Source organism: Rhinopithecus roxellana, chromosome 16, assembly GCF_007565055.1.
Source record: "Rhinopithecus roxellana isolate Shanxi Qingling chromosome 16, ASM756505v1, whole genome shotgun sequence".
Lineage (NCBI taxonomy): Eukaryota > Metazoa > Chordata > Mammalia > Primates > Cercopithecidae > Rhinopithecus > Rhinopithecus roxellana.
In genome coordinates, this window is record NC_044564.1 from 98,494,937 (window position 1) to 98,519,509 (window position 24,573).

General features: G+C 59.5%; 1 protein-coding gene across 3 annotated transcripts; it reads left to right on the plus strand.

Annotated features, from left to right (window-relative positions):
* Positions 1 to 941: 941 nt before the first annotated feature.
* NR5A1 (nuclear receptor subfamily 5 group A member 1) lies at positions 942 to 24,318 on the plus strand. 3 transcript variants are annotated; one of them, XM_030919984.1, is made up of 7 exons: positions 942 to 991; positions 2,548 to 2,664; positions 2,738 to 2,879; positions 5,252 to 5,877; positions 12,682 to 12,801; positions 14,618 to 14,765; positions 22,577 to 24,318. In XM_030919984.1, the coding sequence occupies exons 2-7, from the start codon at positions 2,563 to 2,565 to the stop codon at positions 22,822 to 22,824; spliced, it is 1,386 nt and encodes a 461-aa protein (XP_030775844.1). In that variant the 5' UTR covers positions 942 to 991; positions 2,548 to 2,562; the 3' UTR covers positions 22,825 to 24,318. The 3 variants fall into 3 exon arrangements, with proteins under 3 accessions (XP_030775844.1, XP_030775845.1, XP_010364147.1); XM_030919985.1 differs by lacking the exon at positions 12,682 to 12,801 and having other exon boundaries at positions 22,577 to 22,825; XM_010365845.1 differs by lacking the exons at positions 942 to 991; positions 2,548 to 2,664; positions 2,738 to 2,879 and adding an exon at positions 4,941 to 5,019 and having other exon boundaries at positions 22,577 to 22,854.
* The last annotated feature ends 255 nt before the right edge of the window (positions 24,319 to 24,573 follow it).

Consider the following 24,573-nt stretch of genomic DNA (forward strand, 5'->3'; position numbering starts at 1 on the left):
TGGGATGCGGGCAGGCCCCTTCCTCTGGGGTCAGTTTCTCCAACTGAAAAACAGTGGCCCCACGGATGGTCCCTAGCCCAGAGCAACTGCTCGGCCCGTCGACCGGGAACTCCTTTGTCCCCAAGGCCGCCCAGCGCTTTCTTCCTTGCCCCACCCTTCGTGAGAGCTCCGAAGGGAGCAGCGGGGCCCTGCCTCCTGCCTCCTCTCCCACCTCCTGCGCCCGTAAAGGCTTCGGGTCCTCCCTAGGCCTCAGGCATTGGTAAAATGGGATTTCCACAATTCCCATTTCCAGCCCAGCGAACTGAGGCTGGCGAGCAGAAGGGTTTCGCCCCAGATCTCCCCAGCGGGGCGCCACTGAGCGCTTCCACCAGGCCACGCGCGTGCTTTGCCCCTACTGCTTGGGTTCATCCTCACGACCCACCCTTAGCGAGGAAGAGCGGTCATCTACCCACTTCACAGATGCGGCAACTGAAGACGCAAGACGGGTAGAGAGCTGCCGCAGGCTCGAGTGAGGAGACGTGGCGGGGCCTATGGGAGAATCTGGCTTCCACCCGTGAACCTGAGCCTCGGCCACGGTCGCCACTCGCCCTTACCCACTTCCGCGCTGCAGTGCGACCAGCAACCCGCGTGGCATTCGCCACGACCCAGCTGGGTTCGCAGACAGGAGCTGCCTCTTCCCACTGCAGGCGGGTGACCCGAGGCCCCCAGAGACGAACACCTGCCCACATCGCGGGGCACTCGGGCTCCGCAGCTCTCTGGCCGCGCTTGGGGTCCGGGGAGCAGGACAGGGGCTGGGCGGCGGGGAGGATGAGAGCGAAGACTGGAGCCGGGCTGCGGAGAGGGTGCCCGGCGCGGGCCGGGCTTGGGGGGAGGACGCGGCCGGGCCTCCGCCCCCGGATACCGCAAGCGCCGATATAGAGGGGCCGGCCCCCGGCCCCGGCGCGGCGGGTTGGCTTGGGGCGCAGTGGCGGCGTAGGGGCACGGGTCCCAGGTGCGCCTTGGAGCGGTCCCGGCAGCTGTGGGGGGTGGGGGGACGGGGAGGCTGGAGGGGGGGCAGGGAGGCGGGAGGGGGGAGCTGAGGCCCCCGCGCCGCCAGCCCAGCGCCCCCGCCTCCCCGCCCCCGGCCCGAGCGGCCGTCATCGCGGGCGGGCGGCGCTGCGCCCGGGTGCGGCTCCTCGCCGGCTGCAGCGGCGCGGCCGGGAGGTGCGGGCTCCGCGCGGGCGGGACGCGGGGCGCTGCTGGCGGGAGCGACCAGGTGGGCGTCGGGCCGGCCGCGGCCGCCGTCGCTCCCCCTCTCGCGTCCCGGGCCCTGGCTCCGGTTCCTTCCCTCCTCAGGACTTCGCCTCTCCGCCCGAGGTCGCTCCCCCGCCTCGGGCTCGGCTTCCCGGAGCCCGCCGACCCCCGCCCGAGGTCTCCCCGCCCGACGTCCCGGTGGCAGCGGCGGCTCAGGCTGTGCCTCCTGTTGCCGTCGCTGCCGCGGCTTTGTCTCTCCAGGCGCGGAGGCCCCCGGCGGCTCCGCGTTTTGGGGCCCTTGGGCCCAGCGCCGTCGTTTTCCGCCTCCTGCGGCCCGGGCCCCCATCCGGGTCCGACCCCGCGGGGCCTCGCCTCGGCGCTTGGGCTCCCGCGCGTCCCCTGTCCCCGACCCTCGGGTTGGGCGCCTCCGCCTCCAGGTTTTCTCTCCGTGTTTCTGTCGCTCTCCGGCCTCGTCTCTCGCGGTCTCCTCTCGTCTCGGCGTCTCTGTCTCTCGTCTATCGTTGTGTCTCTGGCTCTGCGTCGGTCTCTCTTGAGTTTTCTCCTTGGGCCTCCGCTGTCTCTCCGAGTCTCTGATCCGATCCCCCACCCCTCGTTTCTCCCACCCCTCGTTTCTCTCTCTCCTCTCTCTCTCTCTCTCTCTCTCTCTCTCTCTCTCTCTCTCTCTCTCTCTCTCTCTCTCTTTCTCTCTCTCCCCCCCCATCCCTCCCAGTGTCTCGTCCCTGCCGGGTTCTCTCCAGCTCGGCGTCTCTGTGTCTGTGTCTCTGGCACTCTCGGACTGGCCTCGTGTCTGCGCCCCGCGGAGTCGGTCGTTGTCTCTTGCCAGGGTTTCCGCCCATCTCTGTCTCGCCCGGACTCTGTCTCTGCCTCCTTCGTCTCTGTCGGGTTCCCAGAACACCCAGGCCGGGCGCCCTACCGCTCCCGGGTCCCCTGGCGTCTTCCCGGCGGCTGAGCCCATCTCCTTTTCTCAGAATCCGGGTTTTGTTCTCAGACAAACGAATCCGAATCGAAGCGCATCGAATCCGAGGGCCCCAGATCGGGCGCCACGGGGTCCGCGCGGGAGGAGCCCCCAGGCGGGGCGAGAGCGCGGGGCCTGGGCGGGGAAGGCCGGGCGCGGGGACTGCACCGGGCCCACCCCCGGACGCTGCGCGGGGCACTCGGTGGGTGCCGGCGGCAGCGCCTGGGCGCAGCGAGGGGATTACGAGACGGACCGGCGACAGCGGCTGGGGCGGCGGCCGCGGGGACCCCAAGCTGCCGGTCTCCGCCGGCCCGCCCTGACCCGCTGTCCCTCCGCAGGCGGACGCCGCGGGCATGGACTATTCCTACGACGAGGACCTGGACGAGCTGTGTCCCGTGTGCGGGGACAAGGTGTCCGGCTACCACTACGGATTGCTCACGTGTGAGAGCTGCAAGGTGAGCCGCGGGCTCGAGGCAGGGGTGCGGCGGACGGGCGCGGCGGGGCCCCGCTGACTCTCAGCTCCCGCAGGGTTTCTTCAAGCGCACGGTGCAGAACAACAAGCACTACACGTGCACTGAGAGCCAGAGCTGCAAGATCGACAAGACGCAGCGCAAGCGCTGTCCCTTCTGCCGCTTCCAGAAGTGCCTGACGGTGGGGATGCGCCTGGAAGGTGCGCGCCGCACGGGCCTGGCTCCCTGACCCCTGACAGCCTGAGCGGGTAGGGGGTGGGGGTGGGAGAGGGGCTGAGGGGATAGCACCATTGGCCTTCGCGAAGGCCCCTCGTGCAACATTAGGGCCCAGTCGCTGCAAGGGAACCGGGCGCTGGCGCTGGCGCTGGGTGGGCCTCCGGCCGGGAAGGGACTCTGGCAAGGCCAATCTGGGTTGGGCTGAGAGGTATCCAAAAGTGAACCCTATGGAGATGACCCTTTCCCCAGCCCCTGCCAGGGCCCCAGCACAGGGTCTGCAGAGCTCCTCCCTCTGTGAGAAGGTCCCCATCCCCCCAACAATACCCAACCCCAGCCAGCAGAGGCCAAATCCCAGTGCCAGCACAGCACTGTCAGTCAGGCTGGGTGACACTGGGCAAAATCCTTAACCTCTCTAAACTGCAGATTCCCCATCTGAAACATGGGCTTGGCGGGATGCAGTGGGTCATGCCTGTAATTCCAGCATTTGGGAGGCTGAGGCAAGAGGATCACTTGAGCCCAGGAGTTTAAGACCAGCCTGGGCAACATGGAGAAACCTTGTCTCTATAAAATACAAAAAAGTAACTGGGCATGGTGGCATGTGCCTGTAGTCCTAGCTCTCAGGAGGCTGAGGCAGGAGGATCACTTGAGCCTGGAAAGTCGAGGCTGCAGTGAGCTATGATCACACCACTGCACTCCAGCCTGGGCAAGAGGGAAAACCTGTCTCAAAAAATAAATACATAAAAATAAAAAAGAAAGAAAAGAAAAGGCAGAAAGAGAAAGAAAGAAAAGAAAAATGGGCTTAACGGCAGTGCCTTCCTCCAGCGAGTGAGTGTGGGGATTGGTGTAGGAAAGCTGAAAGTGCCTGGGTGTTCATCGCTGCAGGCTAGCTGTCAGGCCCATGACGCTTTCCATTAGGATCTGCCCACCACCGCTGCCCAGCCCCCACACATTCAGCTGCCCATCTGCGTGTCTGTCCGTCCATCTGAAGGGCTCTGTGGTTTATTCACTCAGCCAGTGAGATTCCTTCCCGTCATGTTCTTAGCCAGGCCCTGAGGGGGCCGGGCAGTGGGGGACACTTGAATTGCCCCTAAGGAACGCAGGCCCCTCTTTGCCTCCCTATTCTCAACCCCAGCTCTCAGTCCAGAGAGGAGGAGAGAAGTTTCAGCAGGAAAGATTTGAGCTTCTAGAGGTGGCTGGTCATTGGACTGTGTGCTGAACAGGCAGCGGTTGATTAAGGTTTTGGAGCAGTGTAGAAAGCCCCAGGTGGCTCTGAGAGTGGCAGACCACATGCCCTGCCACCTGGAGGAAGGACCCCTGGATGGGAGGGGGACATCCTATCCTGTCCCCAGAGCCCATGACCCTAGTGCCAGGTCCTGAGGGGCCAGAGATCTGGCTGCTGCTGTGGGCAGCAGAAACTCTCATGCAGCCTGGGAGCGGCACAGGGCTGCCCACCCCAGGGGGAAGGCAGATTGGCCAGGTGGCCCCCCAGCCATCATCCCTGCTGAGCACCACCTCCTCTCTCCTGCTCTTTCCCTTCACCCAGAGCCCAGGGTGGGGCTCTGTCTGAGCAGGGGCTGGGGGCACACTCCAGCTGCAGAGATGCACCTGTTGGTTCTGGCTGATGACACATTCCTGGCCAGGCGGAGGAGCTTCTAGTTGGCAAGAGAGGTCCCCTCCCCCAGCACAGAGGCTTGGCCAGCTCTAAACTCAGCTTCACATTCACAACCAGTGAAGGACACTTGAGTCATTTTGCAGCTGGAGCTCAACAGTCAGGCGGTCAGTCAACAAACACCTGGACCCTGGGGCCAGTGGTGAACAAAGCTGACCAGGGTCCCCTTCCGGTCACCATCTCCCTGCCAGGCCTTGTGCTAGGCACCTGAGCCCAGAACTGAGCCCGCATGAGCACATGGCATGATCCACTCAGCATGATAAGAGTGGGCAAGGACAGGGCACCTGGGGCAAGGACAGTAGAGTCTGTCTGGGTGAATCCAGGAGTGCTTCCTGGAAGTAGTGACATTGAGTCTGGGTGTTCAGCAAGCTCAGGAGAAAAACAGTCTTTTGAGTCAGAAGGAAAATGAAAGCAGGGTGGAGGAGGAAGGAGATGTGTCAAACAGAGGAGTGGAGGTGAGTTAGGTGGAGTGGAAGGAGAGGGGTCTTAGCACGGATCGTCTGAAAAGCTGAGCAGGGCCTTGAATGCCAGGCAAAGGAGACTGACTTCTCTTGTGGTCAGTGGGAGCTATGAAAGGATGTTGAGCAGGGGAGAGAGCGGTCAGATTTGTTTGGAAAGAATCTGTGGTGGGACAGCATGGGAGATGGCTTGGAGAGGGTGAACCTAACCCTCTGCCCCTGCCCACAGCCGTGCGCGCTGACCGTATGAGGGGTGGCCGGAACAAGTTTGGGCCGATGTACAAGCGGGACCGGGCCCTGAAACAGCAGAAGAAGGCACAGATTCGGGCCAATGGCTTCAAGCTGGAAACAGGGCCCCCGATGGGGGTGCCCCCACCGCCCCCTCCTGCACCGGACTATATGCTGCCTCCCAGCCTGCATGCGCCTGAGCCCAAGGGCCTGGCCACCGGTCCACCTGCTGGGCCACTGGGCGACTTTGGGGCCCCAGCACTGCCCATGGCTGTGCCCGGTGCCCATGGGCCACTGGCTGGCTACCTCTACCCTGCCTTTCCTGGCCGTGCCATCAAGTCTGAGTACCCAGAGCCTTACGCCAGCCCCCCACAGCCTGGGCTGCCATACGGCTATCCAGAGCCCTTCTCTGGAGGGCCCAATGTGCCTGAGCTTATCCTGCAGCTGCTGCAGCTGGAGCCAGATGAGGACCAGGTGCGGGCCCGCATCTTGGGCTGCCTGCAGGAGCCCACCAAAAGCCGCCCTGACCAGCCGGCGGCCTTTGGCCTCCTGTGCAGAATGGCCGACCAGACCTTCATCTCCATCGTGGACTGGGCACGCAGGTGCATGGTCTTCAAGGAGCTGGAGGTGAGTCTCTCCTCCCGCCTGGCTGGAGGATGGACCTGCATCATGGTCCTCCCAGCTGCCCAAGCCTTAGCCCAACTGTCCTTCGGATAGGGCCATCCTGCCCACTGGCTTCAGGCAGTACCTGGGGACCCGGAGGCCACCCTGGGGACATTAAGGAGCATTTCCACTCCATCACAGCCTCTTGGGTCCCCGCTCCCTCCCTGTCCTTCTCTCCTCCTTGAGCCTCTCACAGCCGCTGCTGCTTTGATCTCTGCCTGTGTCTCTTCCTACTGTCTCTCTCCCTGGCGTGTTGTCTCTCTGCTTCTTGGTGTCTCTGCAGCTCTTTCATTCTCTGGGGCTCCCTGTCCTGGGGCTCTCTAGGTACGCATTTTCCTTGTTCTCTGAGACTCTGGGCTCCCTCAAAGGACTAGCTGAGTCTTGGGAGACTGTCTTGTCTCCCCAGCCTTCAGCCCAGTGTTGGGAAGGGGATCCGGCCCATCCTGTCCTCCCATTCAGGGAGGCTGCCAATCCTTGCCAGCCTCCAACGTCACACACAGATGGGGGTTCTTAGTGTTTTGGAGTTTGGGACATTTGTGGGCCCTTCTCCTTCACAGCTGAGGTGAAAGATCCTCCTGCCTTTGCAAATCTTGTGTTTGCTGGATGGTCGTGTGCGTGTGTGTGTGTGTGTGTGTGTGTGTGTTCGGGGAGCTAGGTGGGTAGGTGGGTGAGGGATTCCAGGGTCTGCCACTGATCTTCCCTGGCAAGGCAGCTTTCCTCTATGGCATGGCCTTCTTTCCCCTGGGTTGAGGTACCTGAAGCTACAGTAATCAGGAAAGCAGCAGGAGAAACTGAGGCCAGACATAGGAAAGAACTTCCCAGTCTTCCCACCTAGTGGCTTGAAGAGCCTGAGGCCCCAGAACTGCCCCTCCAGTGCCCTGGCTCTCTGAGACCTCCCCAGAGGCCCCTCCAGCTGGCCAAGGCCTGCCCTTTCCTGGCCTGGATTCAGGCACTCTTTCACCCAGGGCTATCGGTGTTTGGCTTACCCAGGCTGCCCCCCTGGCTGTTCTGGGGCTGGGTGTAAACAGCAGGGCCCATTGCCCCCCCCCTGCTGGGGCCACTGCAGCCTTGAGCAGCATTGTCAGTGCTGACGCCACTTGGGCCTGGGCTTCCTCCAGGGGCATGAGGCCGGATGGGCTGGGGGCACTGCCTGCCCTGGCTGGTAGGTCGGGGATGGGTGCTCTGAGCCCTAGGGGCATCACGGGACTGAGGCCTGGGCCATCTGGGAGTTGAGGATTGATGGTGGTGGCTACTGTTTCCACTGTGGAGGGCCTGTCATGGCTGAGGCCTGGGGATGTACCATGTGTCTGTCATGGGGTGGGTTTCTCACCCCAGCCCCTTCTCACCACTGCCTGCCTCCTCTCTGGTCCAACCTAATGGATGAGGCAAAAGGCAGGGTCTTGAACACTCCCACCTGCCTTCTGCTCATGGCTGGAGGCCCTGGTGGGGATGAGGACCCCAAGCCCCTTAGGTTGGTTGCTAGCTTCCCTCCAGACTTCCCATGCACCCCCTGTGCAGAGGGGAGGAGGAGGAGCAGGGCATTCCCGGCCTTCCAGAACCCTGGATTGAGGGGCAGGGCACTTCCTCTGGCCGCCTTCCTAGTCTCCGGGGGATTTTCACGCAGGATGGGAAGGGCTTTTGTCCCAGCTTTGCTGAGTGTTTTTTCCTGCTTCTGGCTTCTCCGTGGTCCAAACCTTCCTGCTTCCCCTTCCCAAAGTCTTTAAATTGAGCCCGGGATTGTGAACAGTGGTCACCAGCTTCTGTAAAGGGGCCTTGCAGATAAGTACCAGCCCAGCCCTTAGAGCGCCTCTCATCAACCATGTGGAAGTTCTTTGCCACTGGTCCAGTGGGCCCTGGGCTGGTGTCTCTTTGCAAAGCCCAGAGGTGAGGAGGCAGAAAAGTGGGAGGGGTGTGCGTGACTCTGGTGTCCCTTCTGGCTGATCATTCATTTCCCCACCTCCAGACAGGGCACATCTTAGCAGACAGAAGAGGGGGCTCTCTGGCTCTGAGAGTGGAGCAACCCGTGGGCTGGACACTGGGGACATTAAAATCATCTGGACCCAGGAAGCTGCCAACCTGGAGGAGAAGTCAGACATGCACCGAGATAATGCCAGTGTGAGGTGCCCAGGGCTCTGAGAGCCACAGAAGAGGCAGAGGGAACCCCAGGGGGAGAGCAAACAGCTCTAACTAAGGAAGTCAGAGAACAGTTTGGTGCCTTTCTAGAAAGTAGAAAAGGTTCAGGGGATTCCAGGCAGTGGGCACAGTAGAGGCGAAGGCCCCGAAATGTGAAGAGGCATCGTGTTCTGGGAGTTCCAATGGGCCTGTGAAGCAGGGCTGGTGATGTTGGCAGGGCCACAGCAGAGCTTGGACCATGAGTGGGTCCTTGGGCAGTGGGTGATGGATGGCCTGTTGGGGCTGGCTGGGGCTCCAGGTTCTGGGTCGGGGAGGGGCTCCCCTGACAAAGCCTGGACTCTGAGCAGAGGCCCACTCAGCCCTCTGATGCTGATGACATCTTGCTGCTCGGGAGGAGTCCTGGAGGCTCAGCTGAGCTCTCAGGGGTGCCAGGGGCCCAGCTGTGTCTGATGCTGGGCTCTAAATGCCCTCTTGGGATCTTCCTCCCCCATCTTCTTTCCCAACTGGGATGGGGGTCCCTCTGTCTCCATTTTTCCATCACACACAATCCCAGCATGTTAGATCCAATAGTGGCACAGAAGTGAATATCAAAGACTAGAATCAGAGAGGCCTGTTGTCAAGTTTCAGCTCTGTCACTTACCTGCTGTATGATTTTGGGCAAGTGACTTCACTCCTCCGGGCCTCAGTTTCCACATCTTGAAAATGGGAGGAGTTGAAATAATGTCCACCCCACTGGGCTGTTGTAAGGGGTTAGTGAGCCAGGACAGGGGAAGAACTGAGCGCGGGCAGTTTATGAAGTGGGGTCGCAGCGCCCTTCCTCTCTTCCCCTTAGCCACACTGTTTAATGCAGGCCTGGCGGGGGGAGGCAGCCGGGAGAGACACATTGGACCCAAGCTCCTCTGAGCGCACGATTGTTCCAGGACCGTCTTAGGGCCACTTTGTCCTGCGCTTGTAAAGCAACTTCTTCCCTACAAGGTGGCAGAAACTCACCTGTACCTGCTGCTTGGTGGGTAGCAGTGTCCAGGGCCCAGGCAGTCAGCCTCTCTGATCACCTACCACGAAGGACAGGCTGGGAGGATGCAAGGGAGGACCTGGGTGGGCGGTGGAGGCCAGGAGTGCCCAGTGACCCATCTTGACATCCATTCACCCTCAACATCCAGCTCCGAGGCCCCCATTGACAGCAGATTTAACTGCCCAGATAGACGGTTTCATTTAAGCGGCAGTAACTGTCAGTCTTGGGCTGACAAATGACATCTCACTGACCACTCGGCCTGCAGAGCATGGCGGCCAGCCCGTGGTGTGTCAGCCACCAGAGAATTACACAGCCTGCCGGCCTTCACAGCCAGACCGATCGGACCCCAGGGGGCTCCAGAGGGGCCCTGCTGGGAGGGAGGTCAGCTCGGCACCCATAAATACCTGGTCTTCGAGGCAGCCTGCAGAGCATCAAGGCTCCAGGAAGATTTGTGGCAGTCTGGCAGGAGGGATGGATGGCTGATGGGCCCAGCAGACAGGCCAGGCTGGTGGAGACCCCAGGGCTGGGGCTGCAAATGTCCTTGTTCCCCGGATGGCTAGGAGGCCTGAGGGTAGAGGAGCCTTTAGCTTAGGGAGGGAACTTCGGAAAGTGAAAACCAACCCTCTCTGGTTAAAGGAACCTCTTAACCACCTGCTTTCTCATGCAGAGGGGCTGGCAGCTATGGCCCTGTGGTTTTCTTTTAAATAAAAAGAGGTGTGTGTGTATGTGTGTGCATGCGTGCGTGCGCGTTCTCATCTGTGTGGGGAGTGTTTTGGAGTTTGGTGTCTTTATGCATCCATCTGTCCACCCAAGGAAAGCAGTGAGTCAAGACCTGCTTGGCCAAGGGGCAGGTGGGATCCCAGCCAGGCAGCATCCACGGAAGAACCAGCAGCAGGTCCACCAGTTCCCACACAGCCCAATGTGTGTTCTTATGTTTTAACCAAAAAAGAGAGAAATTGTATTTCCTTCTTCACAGAACAGGAAATTAGGGTGGAGGATGCATGGTGGACGATGCATGGCCGGATGGGGACTCGAACACAGGGCATGGGGCACCAAAGCCTCAGCGACCATATTGCGGTTCTCTGCCCCTGGCACCCCTATCAGCACCACCAGGCAGGCCTGCCCCATCCAGGGTCTAAGGTCTGGGTACAGAGTCTGCTCCCAGGGCTGGGCCAGCCGGGTCACCGTGACCCATCTGCTTTTGGCCTGAAGCGTGGCTTATCTCCTCATTCTACCCCTTATCGTTCCTCTGCCACCTCCCCACCCCCTTGTGCCTTCATTCTGGGCGCAAGGGTGTCTGCTCCTGTGGGCCTGCGAGGGGCGGGGTCTGGCCCTGTGTGACCACCTGGGTGCCCAAGGTGGGCCTGAGTTTTTCCTGCTGCCAATGTGACCCCTGGGCAGGCCCCTCCTACCCCGGTCTCAGGAGGTTCCCAGGGTCCCCAGAAGTCCTGGCCGGTAGGAACCTCTGGGCAGAGCCCAGCTGCCTGAAGCCTGAGTGTTACCTCCGGCAAGGCTGTGTTTCCTTATCTGTAATGTGGGCAGAATGTCGGCAGGGCAGGGGTGAGGTGTCCTGTACTGCAGTGGGCACCATGTCTGGTAATAGGTGCTCTCTGAGCCTTGGCTCCCTCCTGGAAACCGCAGCTCTATGGTGGCCAGCACTTTTGTGGAGAGATACAGAGCGATGGCTGAGTCAGCCCCTGCTCAGGCCTCAGTCTCTCCTGGATGCTTCCAGCCAGGACTGAGTCTGGGGGCCCACGGCTGATGGTAGGGGCTCTGGGAAGAAACTTTTGCTGGGAGCTGGAGGGAGCGCTGGACGCAGAGGTGAGGTGGGGATGGAGGGAACGGACACAGACCTCCCTCTTCTCCACCACGTGGGCCCGGAGGCTGGTCTGTGTGCAATTCCTGACTTTTCCCTCTCCTTTTCTCCCCTTCTGTCTGTCTGAGGACACAGGCCCCAGTGATGCCCCAGGAGAGAAGGGGAACAGAGAGGAGGGAGGAGGCTTCTATCGCCTATGAGAGAGAGCTGTTCATTAGGCTTGGGCCAGCTCCCCTCTGACTGGGAGCCACCCCTAGGTGGGGAGTGGCCCCTCTGAGCCCCTGGCCCCAGGTGGGAAGTGATCCCTCTGCACTCTGTGCTTGTCTTGGGGAGAACCTTGCCATTCATCAGCCACTCTAACCCCTGCTCTGGGGCCCAGAGAAGAGCTGGACACCAGTTCTGCCTCCCCAGATCTCACAGGTATTGGCGAAGACAGAGGCATTTAACTGATGCCATAAGATGTTGCAGATTCTGCATCCAGAGAGTGGGGAGGGCCTCGAGGAAGGAGAGGGATGAGGTAGGGATTTGTAGAGGAGGCAAAGAGCCTGTGAGAGACCAGTAACTCCTGGATGGCAAGGCAGGTGAGTGACAGGTCCTCTTCCACAGCTAGTGGTTAAGAGTGCAGATCTGGAACTAGACAGAGCTGTGTGGCCTCTCTGTTCAGTTTCTTCTCTCTGTCATGCGGGTGGTGACTGTACAAGCCTCGCAGGGCTGTAGGGCTGCGGTGGAATGACTGTTAGCTGTCATGGTTTGCATTCGTCACAGGGCATGGCCCAGGGAGGTGCTCCGGAAGTGTCTGTTGGGTCGCTGGTGGCCAGCTGAGGAGTGGCACAGGCTGAGAGGGATGGGGCTGTGTCTGCCCAGGCCCATCTGCAGTGCCCAGTGTGCTTCCGAATACACAGAAGGGCTCGTTTTGTCACAGTGGAGACTGCGGACCAGGAATGCCAGCCGTGGCCCTGGCCTGGTCCTGCCTCTGTGTGATCCTGGGAGAGTCTCTTGTCCTCTTCAGGTGGCAGATTCTTCAGCTGAAAAATAGGGATTGGGGTCAGGGGATCCCTGGCTCTGCTTCTGAGTCCTGCAGAGTCAAAGGATACTCCAAACAGGGGCTGGCCCTGCCCCTGCACCGAGTGCCTCTGGCCGTAGCCGGGGCATTCGGAATTGGCCCCTTGTCGCTGTTCGTTTCTGCTTCAGGTGCCAGGCCATTGCTGCCCCCCTGCTCATGCCCTGGGCCTGACCGCAGGCCAGGTGGGACCTCCCTCCTTCTCCCGAGCCTGAGAGCTCTGCGTAGGCTGGGGGGAAGCCCTTGGTTTCTTCCTCATGGCTTCTGTTTGAGCAGTTGGGGCTGCCAGAAGTGTAACTGACCACAGGTTTTTAAATGGGGACAATGTTAAAATTAATAATACTCTTGCCATGCATTTGTAGGAGTCCTTTGCAGAGTACCTCCATGGACATTAATCACATGTATGGCGTACCTAACATGTACTGGACTGTCCCCTCAGTACTTTGCCCACTGTACAGATGAGAAAACTGAGGCACAGAAGGTTATCAGGACTTATGTAAAGTCATACCGAAGACAGAGCTGGGGCCTGAAGCCTGGCCCATTCAAGCCCCAAACACCCCTTTATTAACTGGCCAGACCCCGTTGCACTTTGATAGCATAGACATTCGGGTAGATGGGCACAGAGAGGTTAACTTGCCCAGGCCGCATGCCCAGTTGGATCTCAGTGGGAGGAGAAGGGGTTAGAGGAAGGTGGCTGGACCTGGACCCTGGCTGGAGCCCGGCCCCCTGCGTGCCTCTTCCTTCCAGGTTGCCGACCAGATGACACTGCTGCAGAACTGCTGGAGCGAGCTGCTGGTGTTCGACCACATCTACCGCCAGGTCCAGCACGGCAAGGAGGGCAGCATCCTGCTGGTCACCGGGCAGGAGGTGACCAGCCCCTGGGCCCTGCCCCGCCCCTGGGCCCCGCCCCAGCCCCGCTGTGCACTTCCAGGATTCAGGGCCTCGGAGAGGAGGACCCAGGCCTTTCGGGGCTCGCTCTGGGCACCCTGATTATCAGCCCTTTCCCCACGTTCATGGGGCACCCACGGGCCTGACCCCTCTGCGAGTAGCCCTGGTCCAGGCTTGAGAGGCGCCGGCTCCTGGGAGCCCTGCTCTTGGGGAGCAGCTCAGGGGGTGTGGGCATGGTCAGAAGAGGTTCATGGAGGAGGATGTGATGGTGGCCCTAGGTCTGGAAATAATACACTGGAGTTGGCTGGGGAATAAGGGGTGGGCGGGCAGTCCTCACCTCCACCACAGGCTCAGAGAGGGTGGAAGCGTGGAGCCCCCAGGCCCTGCTGGTGCTGGTATGGGGTGGCATGAGGTGAGAGACCAGGGAGGCTGGAGGGTTGCTAGGGCTGGGTTAGCAGACAAAACCTTGCAGGCCGTAAATCATGAATGAATGAATGAATGAATGAATGAATGAATGAATGGGCAAAGGGCTCCTGAGAGCTCAAAGTCAGAATCTGGGCCCCTTAGAGCAGGAAATGAGAAGCTGGGAAGTAGAAAGTAAGTCCAGATGCAGCAGGGGTCCAGGGAGAGCTTTAGGAGGAGGAGGGACATGGCCAGGTAGTATCTGAGGAGGCAGGCGGAGGGGTCAGGATGGCAGGTGGGGGCCAGGGCGGGGACACAGGGACACAGCCAGGAAGGAGGACTCACCTGCGGAGACAGGCTGTAGGGAAAGAGAAGGAGGGAGGGAGGCAGAGAAGGGGGTTGATGGCAAGGGTCCAGCCTGCTGGCAGGAGCGTCACTCCCAGGTGGGGACACAGGAGGGACCGTGGGGTCGGTGGGTGCTGTGGGGTGGGGGAGACAGACTCTGCTCACTGCTCCAGCCCCCCAGGCCCCTGCTCCTCATCTCCAGCTCTCGCCTCGGTGTCACAGGCCATCGGGGCAGGAGGACGGGACGGGCAGCACTGGTCCCATGAGGGTGTCTCTGGGACTCCCTGTGGGTGCAGGTGCCTGCAGTCTGCATGCGGTGTGTGTCGGCAGCCGGCTGAGTCTCTGTGGCCATGGGAATGGCCTGTGTGTGTGTGCCTGCCTGTGTTTTCTTGTGCAAAATCTCCACACACATCAGTGTGTGGGTGTCACTGTCTTCCCATCAACCCATAATTGTGAACACATACATGGGCGTGTGTGTTGCTGTAAGTGTGAGCATACAAGGGCAGGTGTGGCCGTGTGCACATGTGTGCACCTTCACTTCATGGAGTGGGCGGCCCCATGACTGCGCTCGTGTGTGTGTGTGTGTGTGCGTGAGACTCTGGGTTGAACTGTGACCCAGCATCTAGGTGTGAACGTAGGGGTTCTGGGTAGCCACGTGGAAGCGTCTGTGTGTCCCTGCGCAGGCCTGCCCTCCCCTGACCCCTCCCCTCCCAGCGTGTAGAGAGGGGCCCTCTGAACTGCTGGTGCTACTGGGCCTGGTGCTGGGGTTTGTGTGTGAAGGAGGGGTGGACATGGGCAGGACGTGGGTACCCTCAGCTCCAGGCCTGGCGGGTTGAGGAGAGCTCGGAAGGGTGGGCCCGGCAGGGTCCCCGGGGCTGCACAGATGTCACTCGTGCCTGGCTCAGTGCCAAGGCTGGGCCCTCCTGACCCCAGCCCATCTGACCTGCACCTCCAATCCATGCCCTCAGCCCTCCATCCACCATCAGAGAGCCCCCTGCCTGGACCCACGTCCTCTGACTGTCCCCCACCCCGTGCCCTCTGCCCCCAGGTGGAGCTGACCACGGTGGCCGCCCAGGCGGGCTCGCTGCTGCACAGCCTGGTGTTGCGGGCACAGGAACTGGTGCTGCAGCTGCTTGCGCTGCAGCTGGACCGGCAGGAGTTTGTCTGCCTCAAGTTCATCATCCTCTTCAGCCTGGGTGAGTGTGGCTCCAGTGACAGAGAGGTGGATACAGCCAGGGGCGGGCCGGTGGGAGGGTGGGTGAGGCTGGAAAAGTAGCCCTGCTATGGCCAGAGTGGCCACGAAGGAGCCTCAGGGGAGAAAGGCCCCTCCCTTACTCATTCAGTGAACAAAGGTCTGAGGCCCCCAGCCAGGGCCTGGCTCTTAAATGGGGACGGCTCCCCATCTGGTGGCCCATGTGACTTTGGGATTGTTATTCCAGGCTCCTGGGGTCCCTGTTTTCTCTAATCCCTGGATCTAGGGGTCCCCAGTTCTGACTGTAGCTCCTGGGGGCCCGGACCCCTTTGCCCATGCCAGTCCAGCCCGGCCACCCACCCCACTCCCCAAGCACCTGGGGGGGGGTCTCCCTTCCTTTGCCCTCCTGACCCCAACCCTGCCTGGGCACTCCAGTCTGCACCCTCACTCCCTGGCAAGCCATCACCAATGCCCTCCCCATACCCGGTGATGCTGAGGACATAGCTGTCCCTTGCCAATCGGGAAGAGACCTGTAGCCTGGGTGGTGAGGGCTGAGACAGACAGATGGGTGTGGCTTAGGGAACCCTGGGTGGGGAGCAAGAGCTCTTTCTGGAAGGCTTCCTGGAGGACGGACATCTGAGCAGTGTTTTGGAGGATGAATAGGAGTTTTCTGGGGGATGAATTATTTTGCAGTGATGCAGATGGGATGGAATAGAGATGAGTGAGTGCTTCATCACCTGGAGAGGGGGCAGGATTAAGGTATTGTCTTGGTGGCTGGCATTATAGTCACAGTCTGGGAAGGGCGTGCCTGCCAGAGGGAGGGAGGAGTGGGGAGTGTTGCGGAGGCAGAGGGGATTAACAAAAAGTGGGAAGCCCAGTGCTCGGGCGGGATTGGTGACATCCTCCATGCCATGCGGCTGGATGCGGTGGGCTGGGTCTCCCAACTCTGGCAGAACAGGCTGGTAACTGGAGGGCTTATCTGCATGGCCACCTTAAGCTACCTCTCAGGACACCAGCCAGGGCTCTGCAGGAGCTGTGGCCTGAAATCCTTGCAGGAGCCTCAGGGGCCCAGACCCGGTTGGCTGCAGCTGGGGAAGCTCCCTCCTACCTCTGCCAGCAGCAGCACCTTACCCGCAGCCTGCCAGACTCAGCAGGCTGGCACAGGATAGAGTCACAGACATGCGTGGTGGGGGTCTGTGTGGTTGGGGCATGGAACCTGCAGGAATTACGCGAACGTCTGTCTCTGTTTCCATGCATGTGTGTGTGCTGGCGTGTGCAAACGACGAACTTTCACACCCTTGTGGTTTCTTAAGTGTTAGGCTGTGTGAAGAGTTTGTGTGTGATTGGGGAGGGACCAGGAGATCTGGGAACATGAGGAATTTGTGGCGAAGAGTGGTGCTTGGAGGCACCTAGAATTGGAGTGTGTGTCCTCAGGAGTCTGGGTGGTTTGTAAGGTGAGAGTTCTTGACCTGGCTGCCATCACAAGGCCACTAGGAGGGCCCTAAGGAGGGGTGGATGGAGGGTGGGCTACCAGCCACCAGGCTTCTTTGCCAGGGCTCTGTATGTCCTTGGGTGTCCCCTGAAAAGCAGGGACAGTGTCTTGGCCCCCAGCCCCTCTTCCCACCAAAGCCCTGGGCATAGCTCTGGCCGCCGCTGGGGATGAATCCAGGACTCCTCCTTCTCTGGGGCTTAAGGAAGATGGTAAAGCTGATCCCTCTTCTCTTGGGTCCAAGTGTGGGCGTGCTCAAAACTGGAAGTGCCCCGCCCTAATGTCATGCTGGTCATCAGCTTTTTTTTTCCAGATGCAGCAGCTGAGGCCTGAGGGGTGGGAGAGGCTCCAGTGCTGGGCTGGGACAGGCTGAGTTGCGGGGAGAAGGGTGTTTGCGTGCGCACGCGTGCTGTGTGTGTGAGAATCAAGGTGGTGCAGTGCTTAGGAAAGGGAACTAGGTAGGGATGAGGAGTAGATTCTAAATCTGGTCTCTGGTCTCTTTCTGGCTGTGTGCCCTTGGGCAAGTCACTCCCCTCTCTGAGCCTCTATTTCCCCATCTGTAGAGTGACCCTCCTAGTAATCCCTAACTTTTTACAAGGATTGAATAAGAGAATTCCCCAAAGTGCCCAGCGCTTGGCTGACCCCTGGGAAGTGTGTGCCAGAATTGTTTTAATCATAATCACCATTATTAAGTTAGTGTGCATATGCATAAGTGAATGAATGAAGTGAATGAATGCTCACAGTCTCTATCTTTATCACCGGCTGTGTGTCTGGCACAGTGCCTTATCCTTCCGCACAGGAACATGGGTCTGGCTGATGTGGGTGGGTGAGCCCTGAGCCCAGCAAGCCAGGAACCTGGTGAGGTTGGGGATACCGGAGGAGGAACAGGAGGAGATTCCAGGACCCCAGCTGATGGCAAGCAGTGAGAAAGGGGTGTGGGGGGCCGCAGAGGCCTTTGGCTGGCCAGCTCCAGGTTGGAAGAGGAACCCCATCAGTTCAGTGTGATCAGGGTTGGGTCAGAGAGGAGAAACCAGCACCACCTGGCTATCAGGGAAGTCTTCTGGGGGGTGGGGGCTCTGAGCTGGGCTTAGCAGTATGAGTAAGAGCAGTCGGTGACAAAAAAAACAAGCGGCATTAATGGCTTTCCAGACTCAAGGAACAGCTTGTGCAAAGTTCCGGGAATCCTGAAAGTTCTGTGTGGCTGTAGGGGTGGGGACGGGGTGGGGAGGAGGCTGGCGAGGGGACAGGAGCTGAGCTGGGCAAAGCCTTGAATGCCGGGGCCTGGTACCTTGAACTTTCTCTTGGGAAGGACTTTAAGCAGGCAGTAACATGATGAAATTTGCATTTTATCAAGATCCTTCTAAGTGCAGCATGGGAAAAGGATGGCAGGCAGGCAGCCCAGAGCCCTGGCAGAGGCTAGACCTGGAGCTGGGCTGGAGCAGATTCCAGGGTCTGGAGCAGAGGGCTCCTCTCCTGATCCCACCCAGACCACCAGAGCTGGGGCTCCAGGGAAACTGGGACCCGGAGAGGGACGGCCACTTGCCAGCAGACCTCCAGCTGGCGCGCAGGGCGTCCCCTTCGGGGGCTGCTCCGCCCTGGGCCGCACAGCCTGGCTGTGAGTGCTGTGAGTGCTGGTGTCCCTCCACCCGCCCCACCGCCCCACCGCCCCACCGCCCCACCGCCCCACCGCCCCACCGCCCCACCGCCCCACCGCCCTGCGGCTCACTCAGCGCCTCCTTCGCGCCTGCCTGTGCATAAGGGTGCCATTTGGTGTCTAAATAGCCGTCTCGGGAGGGCGCGGAGGCAGGTAAGGAGGTTTAATTAAAATTAGTGCCTCTCTCCTGGCAATCACGGTATTTATGAAGATGGGCCCGGCTGGCATTGTTCTGCCGAGGACTTAATCGAAGCTTAATGGATTGACCTAACATTCGATTTCCTGACTTCCATTGAGGCGGCGGCAGCAGCATTCCCTTAAGCGTTTGCAATTTACCCACTGCTCCACGCCAACAAAAGGCGGCCTGAATAGCAGCCCCACTCGAGGGGCCATTGTGCGCGGGGGCGCCTGCCTGAGTTACCGCTATTGGGACAACATTCTTTATGCCTCGCTGGAATGAAAGGATTATTCAAATATTCAATTAAACCATGAAAAGGGGGCTTTTCTGACAACCTGGGGGCCCCCAGCTCTGCAGAGCTAGCGGGCTGCTCTCCGAGGTGGGGGCGCCATCCCCCAGCTCCCTCCCACCTCCGCCTCCGCGAGTGCTGGGAGCTGAGCGGGCTTGGGGAGCGCAGGCTCCTCTCCAACATGCCCGTCTCCAACCTTCGGGTGCCTAGGGCCCAGAGCTGGGCATGCAGATGAGAGCCAGCCCCTGGCCACCCAGTGAGGCAGAGACGAATTTGCCCCTGTCATGCAGATGACAGGAAACTGCAGCTCAGAGAGGGGAAGTGACTTGCCCAAGGTCACCCAGCTGGTTGTAAAGCTGGGATCTGAACCCCTGACACATGAAGGGGGCGTCTCCAGGTTTGTTTGACCCCCGCTCCCGTGTCCACTGGAAGAACGGTGTGGTGTTCTGTGGGTTGCTGGTACCGTCACATCTATTATCCGCTGGAATCTTCACAATGATCTCTTTAGAGACTGGGAGTCCAGGGAGGCTTGGGGAAGGGGAGTGACTTGGACAAGGTCTCCAGGTGAGGAAGAAGTCAAGTCTAGAGTCCAGAGTAGCCTCTCTGGGGGAAACCTAGGACCCCAGGGGTGGGGGCTCTTGGACAGGACTCATGGATTGCATGGGACATAAAGTTATGTCCAATTCCTCAGGAACAGGCATCCCAGCTTGACCCAGCTCCTGGGCAGGGGGCCCCAGTCTTGCTTGCCTATCCTGGGAGACTTGGGCTTTGGTGTCAGAGAGACTTGGGTTTCAATCCAGGCTCTAGCACCTTGTGTGTGTGTCTTCAGGGGTCCCTGGTTCCCTGAGCCCTGGGGAGGCACTGCCCTGCCTGTCTGGATGTCTGCTGAGGTGAACTGAGCTGGGTGCAAGGTGTCTGGGGGGTGCCCAGGAAACTGGGTCTGGGCTTCTGAACTATAGCCGCTGAGGCTCCCTTAGCGACTGTGCTTCCCTCCCCCAGCCCTGTGGCTGACCTCTCCGGGGCAGTGGGGGTTTCCAGTCTGCCAAGAGCTGGGAGGCCAAAGAACTACTGGGGGTGGGGGCATCCCTGAAACCTGTCCTCCTTCTGCACCCACCCCCGCACCCCGCTTCCCTAGCGCAGTGCTGCTGAGAACAGTAAATCCCGGTAAAGCCAAGGCCCTGGTACTTCTTCCCCAGCCCCCTCCTGCCCCTGCCCCTACTGCGGCGTCCTGGCCAGTCCTCCCCACTCCAGCTGCTTCCTCCAGGACCCTTTACTGATGTGTGGCCTTAAGTGGGTCCCTGTCCCTCTCTGGACCCCCATTATGAATTGTCAGAAGAGAATGTCAGGAGACTGGCTCAGCCCGGGACAGTGGGGAGTGAAGGCAGATGGGACAGGGATGGGGCCAGCAGGAGCCCAGCTAGGTGGCATGACTTCCCATGACCTTTGAATATGTCTGGGGCAGGCCAGGCTGGGGAGTAGGGCTGCTCCATACAGTTGGGCAGGTCATTCACTGCACAAGAGCATCTGGGCCAGGAGGCATTGGGGTGGCTATAGCAGTATCTCTCTGGACAAGGGGGAACTTCCATGTAGTTGACATAAAAGTGCCTTAAGGGTTAACGGTGACCCTGGGGAAGTGATCACTTCAGAAGGGAGGATGAGGAGCCCGGGCTGGGGTGGGAGGATGGAGGCCAGGTCCTGCCATCCGCCCCCAGGCCCAGCTCGGGTTTCCCTAAATCCGACTTTGGACAACACAGGCCTCAGCAGGCGCGCTGGGGGCGGCCAGGGATCAGGGTTGCCAGGAGCGTGGCGCTCTCCTGGCGCAGAGGGTGTTAAGGGGGATTAGGGGGCCAGGGCTGCACATGCTGCCTCTGGACGCCCCCGCAGCTGCAGGGCTGGTGGTGATGGGGTGGAGGAGAAGTGAGTGGATGACCATTTTCTGAGCCACTGGTCACCCCATCCCAGGCAAGGTCAGGCTTGCATCAGATGATTTTGAGGCCTGGGGACAGATTCTGTGGGTTCCTGCTGACCCTGCGCCCCCAGGCTGGGCGCCTGCTAGAAATGCTGCCCAGGAGCTGAACGAGGACTGCAAGCTGTGACAGGAACTTGGGTGACAAGAAACTGACCCAGGCTCTCCCTCTCCAGGGAGGAGGAAGCCTGGTCAAGTCAGGGCAGGGCAGGGAGCATTGCACCTCAGCGGCGGCTGGGATTTGAACCCACATCTATCTCACTCCAAAGACATTTTGCTTTCTGTCTCTTCACGGCACCTCACCTCGGGTGTGGGGGACACATCAGTTGCACTCCTCTGTTTAATCACTGGTGCACGCAGAGCCACACCCCTCCACCCCTCCCCAAAAGGAGCCCTTCCTTGATGTTTAATGCGAGTCGTCCTGTTTGCCCCTGTCTTCCCACAAAGCACGTCTGCTTTGTGTACAAGCTTTATTTATTTATTTATTTATTTATTTATTTATTTATTCCTTCAGAGACAGAGTCTCCCTCTGTCGCCCAGGCTGGAATGCAGTGGTGCAATCTTGGCTCACAGCAACCTCCGCCTCCTGGGTTCACATGATTCACCAGCCTTAGCCTCCCAAGTAGGTGGGATTACAGGCACGCACCACCATGCTTGGGTAATTTTTTTGTATTTTTAGTAGAGATGGGATTTCACCATGTTGGCCAGGCTGGTCTCAAACTGACCACAAGTGATCCACTTTGGCCTCTCAAAGTGCCGGGGTGACAGGCATGAGCCTGGCCAACAAGCATTTCTAGTTTATGTACATGGTTGAGCCTTATTGATCTCATCCTGACCTCCCTCTGTGATTTTTGTTTTCCACTCAGTCCCAGGCTTTTAAAGACACGTCCCTTTGCCCTGCATTGTGTGTGCACACGACTCCTTGGGGTGCAGCCACCATGTGGCCATCCAGGCCACCTCCTTGCCACCATGAGCAGAGATGGCCCCTGACTCACGAGCTTTGGCTTAGGATTTTTTGACTTTATGGTCATGCAGAAGTCGAAATACATGCATTCGGCAGAAAGCGTGCTTGGAGTACCCACATAATCCCTTCTGTTTTGCGTTTTCAGCATGGTGTTCAGTAAACTCCACGAGATGTTCAACGCTTTATTGTAAAATAGGCTTGTGTCAGATGATTTTGGCAACTCTAGGGTAATGTGGTCTAAGCACATTTAAGGCAGTCCAGGCTGTGATGTGCAGCAGGTCAGGTGTAGTAAGTGCTTTTTGACTTACGATATTTTTAGCTTGCGATAGGTTAATCAGGATGTCAACCCATCTGCAATCCTGCAGTGAATGTGTATGTTCCCCCGTGGCCCCATGAGAGTCCTTCCCCGGGCTACTGGATCCTCTCTATTGGTTATAGGGGAGACTAAAAGAACATGCCAGCTGTCCTCTAGAATGGGGCCACCAGTCCTCATGCGTTGCAGCATGAGATGGGATCTTCCCACCCACAGTGCACCTCTGTGGGCGTGGTGATGATGGGGTGACAGTAGTGATGGTGGCAGAGTGGGGATGCGGATGGCAATGGTCATGGAGATGAGGCATCAGTGATGATGGAGACAAGATGGCTTTGATCATGCCAGGGGGATGGTGTTGGTTATGGCAGCAATGGTTGGCCATGACAGCAGTGAGAGCAGCTCCCACTGTGATGGCATTATTGTGGTGCCAGCTAACCCAACCCACCGAGCTTCTCACATGTCAGACACTGTTCATCAGAGCACTTTGCACACAGCAGCTCCCTAAATTTTCAGGACAATGTTGTGAAGTTGGTACCTTTATCACCCCCATTTTACAGATGGGGAACCGAGAGGTTCAATAACTGCCCAGGGATCCTCCCAGGGAGGCTGGTGATGGGCTTCATGATTCTTGTTCATTTTGACCACAGTGGTGATGATGATGGCAGTGATGATGGTGACAGATGACTGTGACTGGGTGGTTGATGGTAGCGGTGGCCACATTTATGAAAAACACAGGCATGTGGGTATTGGTGACAATGGTGGTGTTTGTCAACCAGGGTGACAACAATGGTGATGCCGACACGGTGACAATGGGGAGACCATGTTGCGTGGTTGATGGTGGCAATGCCCGTGTCTTTGGTGGTCATAGGGAAGGTGGTATTGGTGATGCTGGTGACGGTGTTGGCCCAATCCTGATGGGCATGGCTGGTGATGCGATGGTGACCGAGAGCCTACCTTTGCAGATCTGAAGTTTCTGAATAACCACACCCTGGTGAAGGAAGCTCAGGAGAAGGCCAACGCCGCCCTGCTCGACTACACCCTGTGCCACTACCCGCACTGCGGGGACAAGTTCCAGCAGCTGCTGCTGTGCCTGGTGGAGGTGCGGGCCCTGAGCATGCAGGCCAAGGAGTACCTGTACCACAAGCACCTGGGCAACGAGATGCCCCGCAACAACCTGCTCATCGAGATGCTGCAAGCCAAGCAGACTTGAGCCTGGGCCGGGGGCGGGGCCGGGACTGGGGGCGGGACCGGGGGCGGGACCGGGGCGGGGCCGCAGCCACGCCGCTGGCTCCATATGGTTCATTTTATGATGCCCACCCAGGAACCCCAGCCCCGTCCCAGAGGCCACTGCCCCTGAGTTCTGACACTGTGTTTGGGAAGGTGGGTGAGGCTGGGCAGGGCTTGGCGGAGGTGGGGTGGCCACTGGCACTTGCCTGCTACTTGGAGTGCCCCAAGGAGGTGGCTGTTAACCACCCCCTCCCCCGCCCCCTGGCTCCCAGCTCTCTCCTGGAGTCTGAAGCCTACAGGTCCGGGGAGGAGGTTCGGGATTCCCTGGTGGGCCTCGATGTCCCTTGGATCAGAGGTCATCTCTTTCTCCTCTCCTGGAAACAGAGACAGGGAGAAGTTGAGCAGTTATCAACTGGGGGAGGAGAGAGGGTCTCCAGTGCTCCCCCCCTCATAGAGACCAGGAAGGAGATCCTCTGTTTTGTAAACTAAGGATAACCGAGTTTGCTAAATTGAGAGGGGCTACTGGGCCCTAGAGGACACCAGGAGACTGGTTAGGACAACAGGACCTCCCTAGCCCTTCTACCCCAGCTGACCTCTGCAAGAGGGAGCGTTGATACATCATCAGGGAAAAAACTTTGCTCCAGGCGTCCTGATTCCCTCTCCCACCCAGAGAACTTTTGGTACAATCGACATCCTAGCCCCACCCAGAGGTGGCCCTCCCAGGCTGGTATTTATCTGCAAGGTTGTAGTCAAGAGGTTTTTTCCCCCCTTTTTTTGTTTTTAAGCTTCTAGACACTCCTTGAAAGGTTTGTGTTATGGAGGGAAGGGGACAGAGTTGAGGACTGAAGCTGGGGCTTGGGGCTTCTCCCCAGACATTCACCTACCAAGTACCCTTGGGGTGGTGCTGGGTCATTACTTCTGAGCCCCAGCCCCAATCCAGAGAAGCGCTGTTGCCTGCCCTCCACCCACTAGGTGAACAGCAGGACGCCCTGTTGGGGGCTTCAAGTCTCTGTGGGTGGGAATGCAAGTGAACTTGGGAGGGGGCACGGGCCTGTAGATCAGGGAAAGCGCTGTTGATCCCCTTTCTGTGGCTCCAACCTGTTGCTGTAAACCCATGAAGCTGGCCCTCAGCTCCCTGGCCTGCCCTAGGTCATGAAAAACACTCTCCAGGGCGAAGCACCAGGGAGAGGCCTCAGCTGTCTCCTGTGCCCGGCTGGGTGCCTGCTGTCCGTCCCGCTTTCATGTCACTGTTGCAGCTTGTGCTGAGCCTGCCCAGTTGGAGGAGACTGGACACCCCTGCCTCCTGCCTCCTGCCTCCTGCCTCCCGCCTCCCGCCACCCTGTCTCAGTCCCCACCTCTGCCCCCTGAAACGTGTGCCCTTGCCAAGGCCGGAGACCCACACCCCTGAAATGAGAAGTGCCCTTAAGAATCAACCCAGCCCCCGCAGCCCTGGAATAAATTTTGCAATTAGTTTCCAGCCACTTTTGCCTGTTTACATTCTGGGGCCAAAGCAGAATGGCTCGGGTGGGTTCTGGGTGGTCTAGGGTGGGGCAGCACTCTGACTCGGATGGAGGTGGCACGCAGACCCTCTTTGGTTCAAAACTCTAAGGAGGCAGGTGGGCTGCGTGGCTGGGTGGAGGGACACCAGGCACTGTTGGGGTTTGAGCCCCACCTCATCCCTGGCACCCTGAGGCACTGGGAGGCCCAGGGGATGCTGTGGCTTCTCTACCTG